Raw genomic sequence first — 23,741 nt, 5'->3', positions numbered from 1 at the left:
AAATGGTCTCTTAAAAGATAATTTAAAATCAGAGCTTAAAATAGTAATGTTTTGCAAGTCCCATAAGATATAATCTAAAGCCACAGCAGATTGATTCATTATATCATAGCAAAATATTGCTTCATTCCCATTCAACTCTTTCTATAGCAGCATACTGACAATGGAAAAGATCCTTTCATATCTCTTTATGCCATGCTATTATACAGGTAAATGAGGCACTGGAATTTGTGAGAAGTCAGACACAATGGGTTTGAACATACAGACTGATTTAAATTCACAAGTCTTAGAAGGTCAGTATTTAGATGGATGATGGACTATTCCTATAAAATATACATTAGAAGAGCCACCTAATCATACATAATTACTGTAGGTATATACAGCCACACAAATACACTCAGTAAATGTAAGCTGGTCTCTCTGCTAAACAAGAGTTAAAAGGGCATTATTTCAGTCAGAACAATTCATTGACCATCTACTATGTACCAGAAACAGTACTAGGCATTGAGTTTACAGTGGTAAACAAGCCAGATACAGTCCACGTTCTCAAGAGGCTTCCAATTTAGAAGTATGAGGAAAGTATCGCCAACTTTCAGTTTATTAAGGATAAAGAATTCCTCATAGGATAGAACATAAAAATGAAGAACTAGATACATCAAATGGTAGTAAGTCTTTTATGGAAAAAAAAACAAAAGAGAGTAAAGGAAAGAGTAAAGGTGGAGTGGTTGCTATTTTATATACGTTACACAAGGCAAACCTCTCTATTCAAGTGACATTTGAGCACTGTCCTAAAAGAAGTGAGGGAGCTAGCCCAACATATATCTGGAAGGAAAAGTTTTCCAGGCAGAGGGAACAGCAAGTGCAAAGTCCTGAGGTAGGGGCATGCATGCATGTTCTAGGAAAAAAAAAGAGGCCAGTGATGCTGGGCTGAGTGAACAAAAGGGAGAGGTATAGGAAATGAAATTAGAGATGCTAAAGAAGCTCAGATCATGTTACAGCCCGTAGGTCCCTATAAAGAGTGTCTTTTCTGGGTGATATGGGGAGATGTCAGAGGCTTTTGAGCAGAGTGACGTAATTTTTTGGTTTAAAATTCTCACTCTGGTTGTTGTGCTAAGACTGTTTGGAATGTGTAGAGCTATAAGTGGGAAGACCAGTTGGGAGACTATTATAATAATGAACAAAAGATTTAATGATGTCTTGGGACCAGGGCAGTAGCAATGGAGGTAATGAGAAACGGTGGGATTCTGAATATATTTGAAAGAGAAAACTGTCAGGATTTGCTGATGGCTTGAATATATAGATATAAGAGAAAGAGACAAGGTTAAAGATTTTTGTCTTGAGCAATCGGAAGAATGGAATTTTCATTTATTGAGATGAAGAAGGTTATACAAAAATAACATGTTTAAAGAGATGCCTATGAAACATCCAACTGGAGACATAAATCCAGCAGCCTACTTGAAGAGTCTGACGTTCTGGGGAAAAATCTGGGCCAGATATATAAACTCAAGAGTATTCAACCTATAGATGTTATTTAAAGCCAGCACAGCCAGAGAAGGTCTAAGGTCTAAGCCTCAAGGTACACTAGTGTTTAGTGGTCCAGAAGATGAGGTAGAACCAACAAAGAAAACTGAGAGGGAGCAAAGGAAGAGGAGAACTAAGACAGTGATATCCTAAAAGCCAATAAAGAAAGCATTTCAACGCAGAGGAAATGATCAGTGGGGTCAAATGATCACTGTGTTTGACAAAGTATAGAGATCAGTATGTGGAATGGTAGGGATGAAAGCCTGACTGGAATGGATTCAAGAGAATGAAAGAAGAAGTGTCTATGGACAACTGTCATGAGGAATATTGCTGTAATACAGGGGAGCAAAGAAATAGAGAAGTAGCAGGAAAGAGATACACGGTCAAGGGAATTTACTTTATTATTCTAAAATGGGAGCGAGTACAGCAAATTTATATGCCAATGGGAATAATTCAGTAGAGATACAAAAACTGTTCTCTAAAAGAGAAAATAAAATAATTCCTACAGTGATGTCCTTGAATAGATTAGAGATGAGATAGGGTCCAGTCCAGAAGTAGACAGGTGGACCCTGTACAAGGATGGCAACAGTCATCCATTGGACAAGAAAAGGCAGAGTATTCATATTCAGGCAAAAATATGTTGATAACTATCAACAGAAGCATGACAAAGTTCTCTTCTGACTGAATCTACTTTCTCAGTGGAATAGGAAGCAAGTTCTTTGGTGAGAGTTAAAAGGGAGAAGAAAAGTTGTAAATCTGAGAGAAAAAAAAAGAACATGTAAAATTGTCATCTAGAAAAGTGGGAAGGCAAATGGATTGTGAAAATATAGTCGTTCAGCTGCGCAGTATGAAAATCCCATCTGAGATTAGCAGTCATTAATTTAATATAAGACCAGTTAGTGGGGTCGTCTATTTTTCTCCATGTTCAGCTGCCCAGGTATAGGTGGAGAGTTGAATGTAACTGGTGTTGGAGTTTTAATTACATGAGTACAATGGCAAGAGAGAGAATTTTATTCAGGATAGATGAATAAAAGTGGTTTTAATAATGCACCATGAAATCTAAGCAGAGAAGGGAAGTAAAGACGAGACGGAATTGAACAGTGAGTCTTAATTACATGTCTCCCTCACTTGCTGCAAGCTTCATGAACATGAACCAGAAGAATTATGCTATTCCCTCTTGTATCTCAGAACCTGACTCAATGCCTGATCAATACCACAGATTCTTAAAGATTTGTTTACTATCCAGCTTTTCTACAACGAATACTCTTTTCCTATTTTAAAAAGGAATGGGTATTTAACTGAGAAACCTCTACCTCACCACATACTCACTGCAGTCTGTTGTTTTATGCTTATTTCTCTCATTTGAGGGTCACCAATGACAGAAAAATGCAAAGACACTAGATTAGGAAAGATACGGTGGGTCCAAAAAACACAAATACAATTGAGGCTGGCTTACAGTGTGAATCAGAAGGAGAGTGGTAGGAGAAAAAGTTGGAAGTGGAAAGGAGCCAGATCATGGATTGCTTTGTGGGCTATGGTAAGAATTGGAATTTTATTTCTAAGTGCAAAAAAAAATTTTTTTTTGATAAATGTTTTTAAACGGGAATGACATGGTCTAGTCCACAATTATCTAGCATTATGGTTCTAGGAAAGTAGTTGAGGAGTCAAAGTAAGAGGCTGTGTGCAGCCAAGATCAAAAGGGATTTGGCAATAGAATAGGCACAAGGTGAAGGAGACTGGTTTGAGCCTAAGCAGCTCCCAAGGCACCCAAGGCTCAGATTCTTTGCAGTAATTGAAATTTCTAATCCCCCTTCCTTCTGCCTCTCCCTTCTTTATACTTCATCCTCCCCTCCCATGACTTCCATGAGATTACTCCTTCCTTTCAGTCTCTCAACTATTCTTCCTTCTCACCTCAAAACAGTTATGAGCCTTCACTCCCTACCCTTTTTTCTCCCATAAATTCTTTCCTTACAATTGCATTTACTCTATGTAGAAGGTGCCTGAATCTTCTCTCCTAAGCTTGGAATCTATATTTCTAGGTATTTCCTAAATGCATGTTTACCTTGAAAAGTTCTGAAGCAGCTAAAAATCAACATCTACCCCTGCTCCCTCAACACACACACACACCTTCTCCAGTAATACAACTGCTGATGACTTTCCCATTTCTATAAATTGCACATTTATTCTAAGCTGCTTAGGCTCAAACCAGTCTCCTTCACCTTGTGCCTATTCTATTGCCAAATCCCTTTTGATCTTGGCTGCACACGGCCTCTTACTTTGACTCCTCAACTACTTTCCTAGAACCATAATGCTAGATAATTGCGGACTAGACCAAGTCATTCCCGTTTAAAAACATTTATCAAAAAAAAATTTTTTTTTGCACTTAGAAATAAAATTCCAATTCTTACCATAGCCCACAAAGCAATCCATGATCTGGCTCCTTTCCACTTCCAACTTTTTCTCCTACCACTCTCCTTCCGATTCACACTGTAAGCCAGCCTCAATTGTATTTGTGTTTTTTGGACCCACCATATCTTTCCTAATCTAGTGTCTCTGCATTTTTCTGTTCCCTCTCCCTGGAACACTTTTCTGGATGGCTCCATCTAATCCTTCAGTTCTCAGACGTCATCTCCTCAGAGAGGCCCTCCTTCTTAAAATTATCTTAAATTTCTCTTTCCCCATATTCTCCATCATATCTATATATTTCCTTTATAACATTTCATATACTCTGACATTACCTCATCTCTTTTTTACGTATTTATTTTATCTCCCTCTTCCAAACTCCCCAGAATATAAATACTATAAGGCAGAGACTATGTCTGTCTTGTTCATCATTATTTCTTAGATGAACATTTTTTACTAGAACAGTACCTAGGACATTGGAGGCATTCAATAACTATTATATGACTGAATGAACAAATCCAATTCTGGATCACCATTATCTCTCAATTCATAACAGCCTTCTAACTCTTTTCTTGTACCTATCCTCTTGTATTCTTTCAAGTTAAATAGAGTCCGACCACATAACGTCCCTGCTGAAAAAATGCAATGGTTCCCCCTATATAACTATAATATTAAATACAAACTCCATATTTTAGAATCCAAGACCCTCTTCTAACCTTCTATCCCCTATCCCTTTCTTTTACAAACTTTACCCTCCAGCTAAACAGGACTGCATCTCACAGACCATGGCTCTATAATTTCCCACCTCAATACCTTTACTCCTATTACCTATTCCTACAATTCTCCCTCCTAGCTTATACATGTTTGAAACTTTCCCCTTCTTCAAGATCCATTTCAAATGCAATTTCTTTCAAAAAAGGATAGCTTTCTACATCCTCACAAAAAGATGTCACCTTCCCACCTTTGGGCCCCCAAAGCACATTGCTTGAACATCTCCTGTTATTTTCTTCTAATTCAAAGAAGTTTTTTTATTCCCTTTGCCCTCACTAACCTCTGCGTTCCCTGAGACAAAAGTTTTAATTGTTGCTGGATACCCTGCAGTAGCTAGCACTGAGTTATGAATATTTATTAAACTGAGTTACAACCAGCACTTTTCTGCCTAGCAAAATCCTTCAAGGCCCAGCTCAACTGTTATTTCCCTCTGAGAAACGTTCTCTTTGTTTTTCTCTCATTTATTCCTTCATTCATTCAAATATTTACTAAGTACCCATTACATGCCAGACTTTGTGCTAGATACATGCAGACTTTAAAACATTCTTGCCTCTGTGCTCTCGAGGCACTTTGTTTAATCTTTAATATAACACTTATCATACTGCATTAAGGTATAATACATGTGTGTTTTTCCTATTCCACCTTTACACACTTTATTCATTTCCATATTCAGGTCCTAGCAAGGTACCCAGAACAAAGATAATCTTCTTAACTTTTCAACTGCCCAACAATAAAATGGGCTGCCTCAAAAGTAAAGCACTCATCCCCTAAGGCTAAAATATCACATAGAAGCTGAATGGCCCTTTCTGAGAAATGCTATACAGGCAATTCCTACATCTGGAGAAACGCAGTAGAACTACACAATATTCATGATTCCTTCCAGTTCTAGGACTCTAGGATAAGATTCTCATGGTGGACCTAGACTAGGAGCAAGTGGGTGTGCCCTTTGCTTGCTTTTGTTCCTGCAATTTCAGGTAAATTACAGAATTTTTGCAGGCTCTTTCATCCCTAAGACACCAAAATTATTCCCTTTATTTGGTAACAATTAGGAATCTACCCACTGTAAAATGCTACCTTTATGTGAGATTAAAACCATTTTCCAGATGAATAAAACGGACAGTAATTTATTTAATAAAGACTTATTAAGCATCCATTATATGTCAGGCACTAATCTAGACATTGAAAATACAACAACGATTAAACAAAGTCCCCTCCTTCAGGGAACTTAAATTCTAGTGACACAAGATAGAAATGGTGGGAAGAGAAAAGGAAAGACAGTCAGTCTTCTGCAGAGAATTAAATTGGTACAGTGTATATCCTTGGATGGCTACTTTGGATTGAGGCTAAGGGAAGACCTGAAGTGACAGCATTTATACAGAAACCTGAATCACAAAAAGGACACAACTATACAAAGATGAGAGAAGAACATTTCAGCAAATGGAACATTTGCAAAGGCCCTAAGGGCATCACATGCCTGAAGAACCACTGGGATTGAATGTAGTGGATAAGAGAGAGAATGGCAAAAGGTGAGTTGTAAGAGGTAGACAGAGGCCAAGTCAAAGTTTTGTGGAAGAGAATAAAAAACTAATTCTTTACCTTAAGTGCAGAAAACTCTTAAAGGAATTTAAGCAAAGGAATAATCAGACTCTTATCTTAAATTGATCAACTGATTGCTGTGCAGAAAATGGTCAATAGTGGTGGACAAATTTAGAAGTTGGGAGGTGTTGGGAGGCCTGTCAGGAGGTGAATGCAAAAGAAAAGGCAAGACGATAGTGGCTTAGATTTGGATGGTAGAAAAGTGGAGAGAGAAGCATGGAGAGATTCCAAATACAGATTTGAAGGTAGAGTTGGCAGGGCTTGCTTGCTGATGGATGGGTGTGACGGTGAGGGAAATGGGGGAGAGAAGATTGGTAGCTTGAGCAACTGTAGAGATGGTGGGGCTATTTTGGACAATGGAAAAATCAGAAAATAAACAGTTGTGGTAGAGGGAGTTGAGATACAGGTCAAGAATTATGCTTTGGTCCTATCAAAATAAGCACATTCCATCATTATCTACGTTACATTGTAAAGTGGGCAGATGGATATAAGCATCTGGAGATCTAGAGGTAAGAACTGGAAATGAGGTTTATGAATCATCGCCATATAATTTATTCTTAAAGTCATAGGACAGGGCAAGCTCACCTTAGGAGAATGAACTAGAAAGAGAAGGAAGCCAAAGTCTGAGCCCTAGAGCACTTAATATTTAGATAATGAGCAAAAAAGTGACCTAGAGTTAAGAAGAAAATCATGAGAGTATGATGTCACAACACAGGACAATAAACTGTTTGTAGGAGGAAGTGTCTATGACTAATGCTGCTAAGAGTCAGGTAAGGCAAGAAGAGAGCAGTGGCCATTGCGTTATCAGTCCCTATAGAGTGAAGAAGATAGAAGCCTGACTGGAGTGGAAAAATATTTGTTCAATGAATCACCTTAGAACATTAGTTATTCTTCAGCACAATTCAAGTGCTAAGGTATTAACTTAATGTCTTTATCAGAGACTAATATTGTGCCTCCAAATTTCTAGCATTAGAACATGGGAAAATCTTTCCTAAGATACCAGGCAGGAAAGGCAGCAGAGAACCAGATAAATCTGGATTTGAACTCCTTCTCTGCCACTAAATAGATAAGTCTTTAGGGAAGCTCCTTAACCATGTTAAGCATCAGGTGCCTTATCTATAAAATGGGAAAAGTAAAAGTATCTACCTACTTCATGAGAAGGTTGTTGTGAAAATAAATTAGATTAAATGCTCAGTTAAAAAGGGAGTTAATATTATGCTGTTATCATTGCTCTTTTCAGTAGATATCCCTTTTTCAAAAGTCATAAGACTTTGTCGTAAACAGGCTATTTTAGCTGTTAAAATTAAACGGGGAATGGCAGGCTGAGCAGCAAGACCTCACTGTGGGAGAAAGCAGCATTCCCAGAGCAAGTGAATATAGCTCAGCCTAGCTCCAACTGGGGTTTCAATTAACAAATGTGGACTGCTGAATACAAGCTACAAACAGAGACAAACCCCAAACAAGCAGCAAAGTACCCTGAGGTAGCTCCCAGTGGAAAGGAGGTGGGGCTGACAAAAAAAAAAAAACAACATTTTTAACTAAAAAAAAAAACCACAGAGGCTTTTAGAGACTGCTGAACTTAGAGAGTCAGAAAACTACTGTGTTCCAGTAAAGGGAACCCAGAAAACTGGGTGCTTTCTCTGGCCAACATGCAAAACTGGGGGGCCATGGACTGGTTCTGAAAAGGGAATTTCTTTCCCTTTTTCTCTTTTTCAACCTGAGTGGCTCAGTAGAGAAAGTCCCAGCCATTTTTAGATCACAGCGCTATAACCCAGACAGGGGTGGAATTAACAGAGTCAGAGAGACAAAGGAGTAATTCAAGTGCAGAAAATAACTCCCTAGGGGGTGTATCTTCCCTCAGAGGAAGGAGATGGGGCCCAGCTCTAATGCCTACCCTCCCTTCAGAACTCAGACCCCAGGGCCTTGGGGGAAAACAGTCAAAACAGAAACAATTTGAGCTGAGAATTAAAGGAACCACACCTCTTCACACCAATGTGGAGCAAGAGGCTGACAGGTACCACCTGCTGGTCAGGTTAGGAAAAGCACAGCAGCTAGAGGCCTCACAGGAAAGTCTGTCAATCTTCTAAGACACACCCTCAAGGAAACCTGACACTGAATATAGCTCCATTCTGAGACCTGAAAACATTCTGGTCTGAGAAAATGTGATTGGTGTAACCGTGTAACCAAAGAAATCACATGCCTAAACAACAGAAAAGTACAAATCACACTAGGAAAAATGAAGATATGGGCCAAAGGAACAAACTTAAACCTCAAATGAGACACAGTTGAGATCGTGTTTCACTTTAATGAAACAATTAAAGATTTTCAAATAAATATGCTAAATCAATTCAAAAACCAAGTCAACAAGTTCAGAGAAGATATGGCAAAAGAGATGAAGGATACAAAGAAAACACTGGGCAAACAGAAGGTAGAAATCAAAAGTTTGAAAAAGCAACTGGCAGAATCTATGGAAATGAAAGGCACAACACAAGAGATGAAAAACACAATGGAGACATACAACAGCAAATCTCAAGAGGCAGAAGAAAACACTCAGGAATTGGAGAGCAAGGCACCTGAAATCCTATGCACAAAAGAACAGATAGGGAAAAGAATGGGAAAATATGAGCCACGTCTCAGAATTGAATGACAACATGAAGTGCATGAATGTATGTGTCATGGGTGTCCCAGAAGGAGAAGAGAAGGGAAAAGTGGCAGAAGCAATAATAGAAGAAATAATCAATGAAAATTTCCATCTCTTATGAAAGACATAAAATTACAGATCCAAGAAAGTGCAGTGTACCCCAAACAGAATAGTTCTGAATAGACTTACACCAAGATACTTAATAATCGGATTATCAAACGTCAAAGACAAAGAGAATCCTGAAAGCAGCAAGAGAAAAGTGATTCATCACATACAAGGGAAGCTTGATAAGGCTCCAGATTTCTCAGTAGAAACCATGGAGGCAAGAAGGAAGTGATGTGATATATTTAAGATACTGAAAGAGAAAAACTGCCAATCAAGAATCCTATACCTGGCAAACTGTCCTTCAAATATGAGGGCAAGTTTAAAATATTCTCTGACAGACAATGACCGAGTTTGTGAACAAGATACCTGCTCTACAGGGAAACTAAAGTGAGCACTACAGACAAATAGGAAAAGACAGGAGTGAGAGGTTTGGAACACAATTTTGGGTGATGGTAGTACAACAATGTAAGTACACTGAACAAAGATGACTGTGAGTATGGTTGAAAGAGGAAGGTTGGGGGCATGTGGGACACCAGAAGGAAAGAGAGAAAATAAAGACTGGACTGTATAACTTAGTGAAACCTAGAGTGCTCAACAATTGTGATAAAATGTACAAATATGTTTTTACATGAGGGATGTTCTAGTTTGCTAATGCTGCCAGAAAGCAAAACATTAGAGATGGATTGGCTTTTATAAAAGGGGGTTTATTTGGTTACACAGTTACAGTCTTAAGGCCATAAAGTGTCCAAGGTAACATGTCAGCTATCGGGTACCTTCACTGGAGAGCAGCCAATGGTGTCCGGAAAACCTCTGTTAGATGGGAAGGCACGTGGCTGGCGTCTGCTCCAAAGTTCTGGTTTCAAAATGGCTTTCTCCCAGGACGTTCCTCTCTAGGCCACAGCTCCTCTTCAAAATGTCACTCTCAGTTGCTCTTGGGGTATTTGTCCTCTCTTAGCCTCTCTGGAGCAAGAGTCTGCTTTCAAAGGCCATCTTCAAACTCTCTCTCATCTGCAGTCCCTGTGCTTTCTTCAAAGTGTCCCTCTCGGCTGTAGCTCCTCTTCAAAAGTTCACTTTCAGCTGCACTGAGTTCCCTCTGTCTGTCAGCTCATTTATATGGCTCCAGTGACTCAACTTAGACCCACCCCGAATGGGCGAAGCAACACCTCCATGGAAATTATCCAGTCAGAGTCATCACCCACAGCTGGGTGGGTTGCATCTCCACAGAAACACTCAAAGAGTTACAATCTAATGAACACTGATAACGTCTACCCACACAAGATTACATCAAAGATAATGGTGTTTGGGGGACACAATATATTCAAACCAGCACAAGGGAGAACAAATGAATGCCAACTTTGCAAGGTGTTAAAAATGGGGTGGTACTGGGAAAAAAATATATGATCAGTGCAAACTAGAGACTATAGCTGGCAGAAACACTGAACCATGCTTCCTTCGATGTAACAGGGGCAACGTACCAAAGCTGGATGCCTGTGAGAGGGGAGTTGTGCCAGTTTGGATGCATTATGTCCCCCAAAACACCATTATCTTTGATGCAATCTTGTGCAGGCAGATGTATTAGTGTTGATTAGATTGAAATTCTTTGAGTATTTCCATGGAGATGAGACTCAATCAACTGTAGGTGATAACTCTGATTAGATAATTTCCATGGAGGTGTGGCCCCACCCATTCAGCATGGGCCTTGATTAGTTCACTGGAACCCTATAAAAGCTCAGAAGGAAGTAGTTCAAAGCTAGTTGCAGCTAAGGGACACATTTTGCAGACGGCCACTGAAAGCTGACATTTTGAAAAACACCATTTTGAAACGCAACCTGGGAGCAAACAGATGCCAGCCATGTGCCTTCCCAGGTAACAGAGGTTTTCCAGATGCCATTGGCCATCCTCTAGTGAAAGTACCTGATTGTTGATGCTTTACCTTGGACACTTTATGGCCTTAAGACTGTAACTGTGTAACCAAATAAATCCCCTTTATAAAAGCTAATCCATTTCTGGTGTTTTGCATAATGGCAACATTAGCAAACCCAAACGGGGATATAAGGGAGGGGTGTGGGACTCTTGCATTGGTGATGTTGTGTGACTCTCATTATACTTCAATTCTACCTTTCTTTTTGTTGCTTTTTAGCTGTCATCTTTCTTTTTTTCTTCTTCTTCTTCTTTTGTCTCTTCACCTTCTTTGACTCTTTCTCTTTCCTTGTGGAAAAAATGGAAATATCCTTATATAGATAGTGGTGATGGTAGTAAATGCAGGGAACCACTGATACTTTACTTAGGACGGAATGTATGGTGTGTGAACAAAACCATCTTAAAATTAAAAAACCATGGATTGATGAAGAAACCTTGAGGACATTATATTGAGTGAATAAGTCAGACACAAAAGGGAAAATATTATATGGTCTCACTGATATGAATTAATTATACTATGTAAACTCACAGACATGAAATACAGGTTATCAGGATATAGAATGAGGCTAAAGAATGGGGAGTGGTTGCTTATTATGAGCAGAATGTTTAGGTTGAAAGTAAATGTTTGGAAATGGACAGAGGTGACAGAGCATGTTATGAAAATAGCTAACAATGCTGAATGTTGTGTGAATGTGGTGGAAAGGGGACAATAAGAGTCACGTAGTCACCGGAAGGAAAGCTGGAGGTTAAAAGATGGGAATGTATAGAACAGTGAATCTTGTGGTGGACAATGTCCATGATCAACTGTACAAATATTAGAAATCTCTTTCATGAACTAGAACAAATGTATGCACAATATAACTATAAGTTAATAACAGAGGGGTATATAGGAAAAAATATATACCTATCACAAATGATGTACTACAGTTAGCAGTATTTTAACATTCTTTCATCATCAGTAACAAATATACTATACCAATACTATGAGTCAATAATGGAGGGGGGTGGTTACAGGTATGGGAGGATTTGAGTTTTCTTCTTTATTTTTATTTTTTTTCTGGAGTAATGAAAATGTTCTAAAAATTGAAAAAAAATTAATTGTGATGACGAATGCACAACTATATAATGGTACTGTGAACAACTGATTAAACACTTTGGACAATTTCAATAAAATTGAATTTAAAAAAAAAAGGAAATAACTGACATTGTGGAATTGCAACCCATAACATACCTTAAAATTTGCTCTGTGACTACTTGTTAAACCGGTTTATACTTGAAAGTTTATCACGTTTCTGTATATATGTTATATTTCACGATAAAAAATGTAAAAAAAAAATTAAATGGGGAAATATCTAATGCAGTTTTTCTTAATCTTTTTTTGTTACTGCTGTTTTTAGTGGTTACCCATTAGTTTTTTTGTTTTTTGTTTTTTTTTTAATTTTTATTAGAGAAGTTGTAGGTTTACAGAGAGGTCATGCAGAAAATACAGAGTCCCATATATCACCCCACCCGGCTCCCACGCAGTTTTCCCTATTATTACCACTTTGCATTAGTGTGGTACCTCTGTTACAACTGATGAAACAATATTATTGTAATTATACTATTAACCATAGTACATGGTTTACATTAGAGTTCACTGTGTTATAGTCCTATATGTTGTTTTTAATTTTTATTCCAGTAACATATATACAACCCAAAATTTCCCTCTTTTAATCACATTCAAAGATATAATTCAGTGGTGTTATGCCATTCACAATCTTGTGCTAATCACCACCACCCATAACCAAAACTATTCCATTACCCAAACAGAACTCTCTACCAATTAAGTATTACCTCCCCACTGCCTATCCCCATCCTGGCCCTTAATAACCTGTATTCTGGTTTCTGGCTTTATAAATTTGCTTATTCTAATTACTTCTTATCAGATCATTCAACATTTGTCCTTTCGTGTCTGGCTTATTGCACTCAACATGACGTCTTCAGGGTTCATCCATGTTGTCATACATATCAGAACTTCATTCCTTTCTGTGACTGAATAATATTCCACCATATGTATATACCATAATTTGTTTATCCATTTTTCTGTTGATGGACACGTGGGTTGCTTGCATATTTTGGCAATTGTGAATAATGCCACTATGAAATACGTCAGGGTGCAAATATTGGTTCAAATCCCTGCTTTCAATTCTTTGGGTATATACCTAAAAGTGGGACTGCTGGGTTTTAAGCATATTCTATTCTTAACTTCTTGAGGACGTGCGAAACTTTTTCCACAGCAGCTGCACCAATTTACATTCCCACATCCTCTCCAACACTTGTAATTTTCTATTTGTTTAATAGCAGTCATTCTACTGGATATGAAATGATATCTCATTGTGGTTTTATTTTGCATTTCTGAATGGCTAATGGTGTTAATAAGGATCTTCATGTACTTTTTGGTCATTTGTATATCTTCTTTGAAGAAATGTCTATTCAAATTTTAGCCCATTTTTTTTAATTGGGTTGTTGGTCTTTTCATTGGTGAGTTGTAGGACTTCTTTATATATTCTAGTTATTAAATCCTTATCAGATATATGGTTTCCAAATATTTTCTGCCATCCTGTACGTTGTCTTTTTACTTTCACAATGAAGTCCTTTGATGCATCAACATTTTTTATTTTGATGAAATCCCATTTATCTGTTTATTCTTTCATTGCTAATGCTTTTGGTGTAAAGTCTAAGAAACCACTGCCTCAAACAAGGTCCTGTAGATGCTTCCCTATGTATTCCTAAAGGAATTTCCTAATTTTGATTCTTATGTTTAGGTCTTTGATCCATTCTGAGTTAAAGTCATTTTTTATATGGTGTTGGGTTAAGGGTCCACATGCATTCTTCTGCACACGGATAGCCAGTTTTACCAGCACCATTGGTTAAAGAAGCTGTTCTTTCCCCATCAAGTGGACTTGGCATCCTTGTCAAAGATCAATTGGACATAGATGTGAGGGTTTATTTCTAAACTCTCAATTTGATTCCATTCTATCCTTTATGCCAGTACCATGTCATTTTGATTCCTATAGCTTTGTAATAAGATTTAATATTGAGAAGTGTGAGTTCTCCAACTTTGTACTTTTTTCAAAATGGTTTTGCTATCCGGAGTCCTTTACCTTCTCTTTTCATGACTGGCTTTTCCATTTCTGCAAAGAAGGCTGTTGGAATTTTGAATGGAAGTTGTTTTGAATCTGTAAATAGCTTTGGGTAGAAACATCTTAATATTTAGTCTTCGAATCCATGAGCAGAGAACATCCTTCCATTTATTTATGTCTTCTCTGATTTCTTTTAGCAATGTTTTGTAGTTTTCTGTTAGAAATGTATTCCCAGATATTTGGCCCTTTACATTGATATTGTAAATGAAATTTTTTCTTGATTTCCTCTTCAGCTCATTCATTACTTTTAGTTTAGAAACACCGTATTTTGCATGTTGATCTTGTAGCTCACTATTTTCCTGAATTCCTCTATTAGCTCTATAAGCTTTGTTTTGGATTTTTCAGGATTTTCTGTATATAGAATCAAGTCATCTGCAAATAGGGAAAGTTTTACTACCTCTTTTCCAATTTGGATGCTTTTTATTTCTTTTTCTTACCTAATGTAAGTCTTTTATCATGTTGAGGAAGTTTCCTTCTAGTCCTAGTTTTCTAAGTGTTTTATCTAAGTGTGTTTAAGTGTTTTTTTTATCTTCGTCTATTAATGTGGTGTTTCGTATTAATTGATTTTCTTATGTTGAACACCCATGAATACCTGGGATAAATCTTACTTGATCCTGGTGCATAATTCTTTCAGTGTGCTCTTGGATTTGGTTTACTAGTATTTTACTGAGGATTTCTGCATCTATACTTCTGAGGGATATTGGTCTGTAATTCTCTTTTTCTTGTGATATATGTTCATCTGGCTTTGGTATTAGAGTGATGCCGGCCTCACAGAATGAATAAGGAGTGTTCCCTCATCTTCAATTTTTTGCAAGAGTTTGAGCAGGATTGGTATTTATTCTTGTAGTATTTGGTAAAATTAACCAATGAAGTCATCTGATCCTAGACTTTTCTTTTGGGGATGTTTTTGATTACTGATTTCATCTCTTTATTTGTTATTGGTCTGTTGAGATCCTCTGTTCTCGAGTTAGTGTAGGTAGTCTGTATGTTTTTTAGGAATTTCAACATTTCATCTAGATTATCTAATTTTTTAGTGTATAGCTGTTCATAGTGTCCTCTTAGAATCCTTTTTATTTCTGTCAGGTCAGTAGTACTGTCCCTGCTTTCATTTCTGATTTTAGTTATTTGCATCTTCTTTTTTAATTTGTCGGTCTAGCTAAAGGTTTTTCAATTTTATTGATCTTTTTAAAAAACCAACTTTTAGTTTTGTTGATTCTCTCTACTGTTTTTTTAATTCGGTATTTCATTTACTTTTGCTCTGATCCTGTTTTTTTTTTAGATCAACATTAGAAAATGTATCTGGTTAGAAGATTTCATACTGGAAAGAAGTATCAATGTGTTTTTTCTGTCCTCCAAAAAGTTCCATTCCTTTTTTTTAGTAAGGGCTGATTGGTAGTGGTGTCCAACCATGGGGTCCTGAGCTCAGGAGGCATCCAAACATGCTGTTGTCCTCCACCTTACCCCCTGCATCAACTCTTCCCACTGGAGTCACTCTCTGAACTTCCAGTCTTGGTTGGTGCTCCATCCTCCTCCAAACTTCCTAGACATGTTCAAGAGTGTCTTCCTACTCACTGGCCTCACACACATTACCGGTAGCAAAATTCTATACTTTGGGAACTGTGATGGTTAGGTTCATGCACTCTAATCTTTATTTCCTTCCTTCTGCTTGCTTTGGGTTTAGTTTGCTCTTCCTTCTCTAGATCCTCAAGATACGAGGTTAGGTTCTCTAACTGATACCTCTCTTTTCTTTTTTTAATGCAAGCATTTAAGAGTTATAAATTTCCCTCTGAGCACTGCCTTTATTGCATCCCATTAAGTTTATATTGTGTTTTCATTTTCATTCACCTTAACGTATCTCCTAGTTTCCCTTGTGATTTCTTCTCTGACCCATTGGTTGATAAACAACATGTAATTTAATTGCCACATATTTGTGAATCCTCCTTTTCTGCCTCTGTTACTGATTTTTAGCTTCATTCCATTGTGATTGGAAAAGATACATCATAACTTTTTTTTAACATGTTTCATCTTTGTAAACAGAAAATTCATACATCCATCACTTATGAGACCCTAATATGCCCACATGGGAGGAATGATACAAGCTGAGAATTGTCAACAACCAAAATTATGTTAATAATTAATAACGGGGTTACTGGCTGGGGATGGGGATAGGGATGGAGGGATGGGAGGGATTCTAAACAAATCATTAATAACTTTAGCTATGCCCTGACTTCTACTTCACTAGTAGGGTTAATAGTATACTTTCTACTCTCTTACACTTTGGGATTTTAGCCTTTTCTTTTTATTGCTACATAAAAATAAAAATAGCTGCCATTTTTAAAAAAAGATGCTTAAATATTTAATATTTAAAAAGGGAAGTTAGCCAAACTACTTAAAATTATACATCTAAATTAAATAAAAATATGAAAAAATTGTGTATATAAAGATTTAAATAAAACACAGAAATCTCTGTACACCAAAAAAATTTTAAATGCTACCAGAACACTTGCCAAAAGGCTTAAAAATACTCACCTCAAAGTCAAGGTATAATCTCCCTGCATTTTTGTTGAGGCATCTCGGACCAAGAAGGTACCATCTGGCATGTCCCGTAATTTGTCATTTACCTCCTCCCTGAAGAAGAGTATAGAAAAAATGGAGAAATGTAAGCTTCGGTTCTCTTCATCTGTTATTAATAAGGCTAGTTGGGAGGTGGGTGTGGTGTGTTTAGGGTTATAGAATCATGGGGGCATTTTCAGAGGTCATTTAGTTCCTCCTCCTAGATATGCCCTTCTGTTTTGATTTTAGGTGTTATGCAATCTAAGGAAGGACTATTTGCTTTTTAAACTCTTCCAGACTTGAACTGTCTATAGGGGATAGTGTTTCTATTAAGCCTTTAGAACTTCCTTAGGCAGGTCTGAACTTGTACAGTTTCAGGAAAAACCAGCAGCTGTTTAGAAAGAAGTTTATAGTTAAGCACCAGTGGCAGCTGCGTCTGAACAGAGGGAAAAAAAATCACTAAGTTCACAACCTGTCAACATGAAACTCTCCTATTTGAATTTATACTGATAACAGATTCCTTCTGAACACTTGGTTTAGGACTTTCAGGAACAATACTACAACACTCAAAGTTAACTGGCAAGGCATAAAAGATCCTTGAGTTACTGTAGAACCAAATGATCTTAAAAGATAAATTTAAATGGTATTTAAATGTAATAGACCCCTTCATAGCACAATACTAAAATAAATATTCTGTGATCAACTTTAATATAAAAATATTAAGTCCCTCACTAGGGTCAAAATAATCCAGAACCACATTTTGCCCAAAAAGCAAATCTGCCCTAGAGTTCTGTTTCTCAAAGTGAGGTCTATGAAGTCTGCATCAACATCACCTGGGGAGGTTGTTAAAATGCAAATTTCTGGTTCCCACCCCAGTTGATTCTTGGGCATACAAAAATTTAGGAAGTATTGTCATAGAGAAAAAAAGGTAAGGAAAAATAAATACCTATAAGTATTTTCTTCCAAAACACATGTAACTGTCCTAAATGTACAAGTTTCATTAATTCAGAAATCCATCGTCAATATATTAAGGGTAATAATCACACCCATAATTTAATGATTTTTTGTCACATTTTTGCGAGAGGAAAAGCATTAAGATACTTTTGAAATGTTCCCATACACAAATTTTTTAAGGGTAACCTTTAAATGACAATTTATGGGGAACTAAAATTTTTATTTTAACTAGTGACTCTCAAATATAGTAGCTGTCTAATTACCTTGAAATATCGCCCCAGTACCATTCTGCATCTTGAAGAGAAGAGGCAGAACTTTCCTTTGTTCCATTTGTAACTGCTGAAGTCATTGGCTTAGGTGGCTTTGGTGGAAGAGCTAGAAGAGAAAAGAGTATTATTATGCAAATATAAATAATTATTTGTTTTCTGATTTCCTCAGCCAGGAGCAGTTCCTTAATCAATAATTATCAATCAAATTAAAAATCTTAAGTCCCTCACTAGGGTCAAAATAATTCAAAATCACATTTTGCCCAAAAAGCAGGTCTGTCCTGGAGATTATGTTATGTGTAAAAACATAAGTTATGTTAAGTGCTAAGACATTAGCCAAGGAAGGAATCCTTTTAGAACTCTACCAATAATTGTCTGAAAAGTGAAACTTTCATGCTATTTTTTCCTTAAGTACTGAAATTTAATTCTGCACAGATGTTAAAAAACAAAAACAAACAAACAAACAAACAAAATTCACTGCCTCTCAAAAGACAACATGAAGTCCCTTCACAAACAATTCAGTACAAAGCCATTAAGTAGGGCTGAAAGTGGGGTAAAAGGGCCTCTGACTGGGTAGAGAAGGGGCAGAACAAAAGTTGTAAGAGTTTGATGATATTATAGCAGGTTGGATTAACTAAGTTAAACTATTAAAGATAACGGGAGCCAGGTTTCTCTCAAAAAAGGAACTCACAATACAGCAAGGAAAAAAATAGAACAAACTTTCTGGCACTGAATTGGAATTGAAGATACTGATGTGAACTCATGGTTTTATACACACACATACAGAAATAGATATGGATATAAATGTCTGTACATATAGGGAATACATATAATATTCCACAGCTCTGTTCCCTGAGAGGTCCTGGAAACAGAAACATAGCATTATACACATTTAGCACCCAGATCTAGGTTTCTAATGCCATTCTCTGTTAAAAGGAGCTAGGGCTCTTTACAGAAGTGGCTGATTCCAGGGCAAGTACCAAATGAGCCTGGAACATTCTTTTTTGCCAAAAAGTAAGGAAGTGCTCAAAGAATGAGGGGCCATGTCAGAAGAACAAAGGAGTCAGCTTGAAAGGGCTTCCACTGATAAAATCTGGGATAATTTGAACATCAGAACAATGGAAGCAAAGAAATAAAACCCATTAAACAAGTTAGGAATTTGTGAGTTCATGAAGATAAAAAGAAACAAAAGAATTGCAAGAATGATGATGAAACAGATATTTACAAAATTTCAACATACCTTCCCACAAAATGCTTATTAATTACAAAAGGAAAAGTAATATAACAATGGAGACACATCACATATACTACCTTAACTCAAGCAATCAAGCAATTAATTGATATACAATTAATATCAACAGTAACAGCGAAGTGTTGGGCCCCCAATAAGATGCACTGAGAAGAATACAGGCATTTCTACTGATATTCCTGCCAAATATGCATAAACTGCATCTAAGCATGAGGAAATACTGGACAAATCCTGATTGAGGGACAGTCTATAAAATAACTGGCTTTTATAATCTTCAAAAATATCAAGGTCATAGAAGACAAGGAAAGACTGCTCAATTGAAGAAGACTAAAGCATTTTGACAATTAAATACAGTATATGATTCTAGCTGGGTTCTTTTGCCATAAAGGACATTATTGGGACAATGGGAAAAACTTGAATGAAATCTGAGGATGAGATGAAAGTAATACATCAATGTTAATTTTCTGATATTGATGGTTGCATTATGGTTATATAGGAGAATGTCCTTGGGTAGGGGAAATACACTAAAACAGGGTCAACCAGGGGCATCATGTTGGCAACTTATTCTCAAATGGCCCAAGGAAATCTAGTTCTTTGTACTGTACTTGCAACTTTTCTCTAAGTTTGAGATTGTTTTAAAAATTGTTTCTAAATTAAAAAATTGGAGGCAATCTTAGAAAAAAAGAGAGACAATGTAAATGTGTTCCTCAAATCAGAAACTCCTTACAGTCAAATGATTTTTGACAAGGAACCCAAGACTATTTAATAGGGGAAAGAATAGTCTCTTTATAACTAACAGTACTTGAACAACTGCATATCCACATGCAGGAGAATTAATTTGGACACATACCTCACACCATATAGAAAAATTAACTCAAAATGGATCTAAATGTAACAGCTAAAACTATAAAACTCATAGAAGAAAACAAAGGTCTGAATCATCATGACTTGAAAAAGCACAAGCAACAAAGAAAAAAATTATAAATCAAACTTCATCAAAATTTAAAATTTTTAATCAAGAAAATGACAAGACAACCCACAAAATGGAAGGAAATACTTGGAAATGATGTGTTTGATAAGGGACAAGCACACAGCATACATAAAGAATTCCTACAACTCAAAAAAAGACAAATGACCCAATTAAAAACAGGCAAAGGATCTGAAGAGACATTTCTCAGAGAAGATATACAAATGCCCAAAAAGCACATGAAAGGATACTCAACATCATTAGCAACCAGGAAAATGCAAATCAAAACCAAAATGAGATGGCACTTCACACCTACTAGGATGACTATTATTAAAAACATGGAGGTTCTCCCCCCATCCAAGATAGAGGAATAAGGAGCTGTAGGATTTAGTTCATCCTGCAGGGCAGTTAGTAAACAGCCAGGAACTGTCTGAAACAACTCATTAAAGGACTCCAGAGACCAGAAGAATACTCTACACATTTTAGGGAAAAGCAGAAGGAAGAGACTGATAAGCTGAGATGAAGATCTGTGAGTAATGTGAGTAGATCTCTCCATGCTGCAGAGGCCAGTGCCCATCCCCCACTGGCACAGCAGGTTGCCTCAGGAACCACTCCCTGGATGAAAACAGAAGCCCTTTCTCCTGGGAACAGGCGGGGGGGGGGGGGGGGGGATGCACCAGGTACCACACAGCACCAATTGCGGCTTCTGATTAGTAAATTCAGACTGTTCAGTCTGCTGGGTGCCATTTCCAGGGACAGTTGAATTTACAACCTGCCCAGGACAGAAAGCACCCAGCAGACTCTTGTTTCAACCTGGCTCCTGGCAGAGGGGGAAGCAGGGCAGACTGAGAGACAGTGACAACTCAGGACAGCGGGGATCAGTTTGCTAAGGGATGGCTCTTCCCCAAGAAAGGGGGAGGAGCGGACAAGCCCAGGCACCACCTGCGGCTTATGATTAGCGAATCTGGAGTGCTAGATTCCAGCTCCCAGAGCAGCTGCAGATTCAACCTGCCTTGAACAGGGGGTAGCTGGCAGCCTCCGTTTCAACTCTGCCTCCAGCAGGCACAGGAGTGGGCTGACAGACACTGTAACTTCTCAGGGAGGCAGGGAACAGTTTGCTGAAAGGTGGCTCTTCCCCAAAAGCCTAAAAAAAGGGGGGTGAGGGGTGGGGGGAGACTTGGCCCAGCACAGTTTGTGGCTGCTGTTTAGAGAATTCAGATCTGGGATCTCACCCATCCCTGCCAAAAGCAGCTAGCAGCCTGTCTCAACCACACCCCTGGAAGGGGTGGAATCAGTTGAGACTTAAAGGCACAGCACCACCCTAGAACTGCGGAGAATAGGTGGCAGAAAAGTGCCATCTGCTGGGAAAACCAGGAAAGCACAGAACTGAGGAAACATTACAAAGAAGACTGGCATCCTTCCAGGTAGGAGGCCCTAGGACACGTTAGCACTGATCTACACCCCCTTTGTGGGTCTCTACACCTGTTCTGACTGGAAAAAGCTGACTTAGGAAGGTCTTCTCCAGGGGAACCATCCTCCCAGAATTAGCCCTCCAGGAAAAAGCAGCTAGAGATAAAGGAGTGTTAAAAAACATTATAGAGGCTAATCAAAAACAAACAGAACAAATCAACATTACTGAAGGAGAAGCAGAGAAAAGAAGCTTTCTACTGAGAGTGAAATAATTGCACAAGTAGTAAAAGCTCAAAAATCATATTCTATATGTAAGGCAAGAATTAGATGAATAACAGCTGAAAAAATTCTAATCAGTTAAATGAGCTATTCTAAAAGACTAAAACCATTTGAGCCAAGTGTCAAAGAAGAGCTTTAGTACAAAGACAATCAACAAGAAAACCATAGGCAAGTGAGAGAAACTGACCTCCAGAGTAAACTCACTAAGAAAATCAGATGCCTAAACAACAAAAAATTACAAGCTATATTAAGGAACAGGAAGATATGGCCCAGTCAAAGTAACAAACTCAAACTTCAAACAGACTTGATGTTCAAATAATCCCCTTATGGAAATGAAAGGCACAAAAGAAGAGCTAAAGAATACACCAGATTTTCCCCCACTAGATGAAGAGGTAGGGAGTTCTAGGATTCAGTCTGTCCTCCAAGGCAACTAGTAAACAGCCAGAAACTGTCTGAAACAACTGTTTGGGGGTCTCCAGAGACCAGAAGAGCACCATACACCATCCAGGGACAACCAGAAGGAAAAGACTGATAAATTGTGATGAAGAGCTATGAGTAGATCTCTCCACACTGCAGAGGCTGGTGCCCATCCCCCAATGGCATGGCAGGCTGGCTGGGGAGCCACTGTCTGGCTGGAAACAGAAGCCCTCTCAACTAGGAACAGATGGGGGGACTCAGCCAGGCACTTATTTCAGCTTCTGATTAGCGAATTCAGTCCACTGGGTACCAGTTCCAAGCACAGCTACATTTACAACTAACTCTGGCCAAAAAGAACCCAGCAGGTTCTGTTCCAATCCTGCTCCCAGCAGGGGAGGAAACGGCAGACAGAGAGACACAGTGGCTTCTTGGTACAGTGGAAATCGTTTGCTGAAGGATGCTCTTCCCCAAGAGAAGGGGGAGATAGGACCCTGCACCGACTCTGGCTCTTAATTAGCCAATTTGGATTGCTGGACTCCAGCTCCAAGAAAAGCTACATTTTTAAACAGCCCATTACAGAAAGCAACTGGCAGCCTCCTTTTAGGCCTATCCCTGGCAGGAGAGGAAGCAGTGATAACAGAGACACAGTGACTTCTTGGTGTGGCAGGGAGAGGTTTGATGAGGGGTGGCTTTTCCCTGGGAAAAGGGGGAGAGGGGGCAGGGTGAGGAACCAACTCCAGCTTTTGATCAGGGAATTCAGAGTGCTGGATTCCAGCTCCAAGAGAACAGCTACAGTTTGGACCAGCCTAGAGAAGAAAGTAGCTGGCAGCCTCTGTTTCAGCCCTACCCCTGCAGTCGGTCAAAGGAGAAATTAGTAAATATCTTGAGACAAACGAAAACAAGAACACAACATATCAAAACTTATGGGATGCACCGAAGGAAGTGCTGCGAGGGAAACGTATTGCCCTAAATACTTACATTAAAAAAGAAGAGCTAAAATTGAAGACTTAACTGAACACTTGGAGGAACTAGAAAAACAGCAGCAAACTAACCTCAAAGCAAACAGAAGGAAAGACATCAAGATTAGAGCAGAAATAAACAAAATTGAGAATAAAAAAAAAACAGAGAGAATCAACAATACCAGAAGTTGATTCTTTGAGAAAATCAATAAAATTGACAAACCCTTAGCTAGACTGATGAAGAAAAAGGGAGAAGATGCAAATAAAATCAGAAATGAAAGGGGGAGGCATTACTACTGACCCCACAGAAATAAAAAAGATCATAAGAGGATACCATGAACAACAAATTAGATAATCTAGATGAAATGAACAAATTTCTATAAACATACAAGCAAACCATACTGACTCAAGAAGAAATAGAAGACCTCAACAAACCAATCATAAGTAAAGAAACTGAAATGATCATCAAACATCTCCCCACAAAAAAAAAGCCCAGGACCAGATGGCATCACAGGTGAATTCTATCAAGCATTCCAAGAAAACTTAATACC

At 38.1% G+C, this 23,741-nt stretch overlaps 1 protein-coding gene across 1 annotated transcript in view; it reads right to left on the bottom strand.

Annotated features, from left to right (window-relative positions):
* Positions 1-23,741, bottom strand: part of LOC119527391 (phosphatidylinositol 3-kinase regulatory subunit gamma) — a 160,736-nt gene that overhangs the window by 52,528 nt on the left and 84,467 nt on the right. Inside the window, exons 2-3 of the mRNA XM_037827337.1 lie at positions 17,907-18,018; positions 16,666-16,764 (exon numbers count right to left, since the gene is read on the bottom strand). Coding sequence (XP_037683265.1) covers positions 16,666-16,764; positions 17,907-18,018 — 211 coding nt within the window. The remainder of the gene's footprint in view (positions 1-16,665; positions 16,765-17,906; positions 18,019-23,741) is intronic.

Source organism: Choloepus didactylus, chromosome 2 (genome assembly GCF_015220235.1).
Source record: "Choloepus didactylus isolate mChoDid1 chromosome 2, mChoDid1.pri, whole genome shotgun sequence".
Classification (NCBI taxonomy): domain Eukaryota; kingdom Metazoa; phylum Chordata; class Mammalia; order Pilosa; family Megalonychidae; genus Choloepus; species Choloepus didactylus.
Note: the sequence above shows the minus strand (reverse complement) of the source record. Positions and strands in the feature narration are given on the sequence as shown.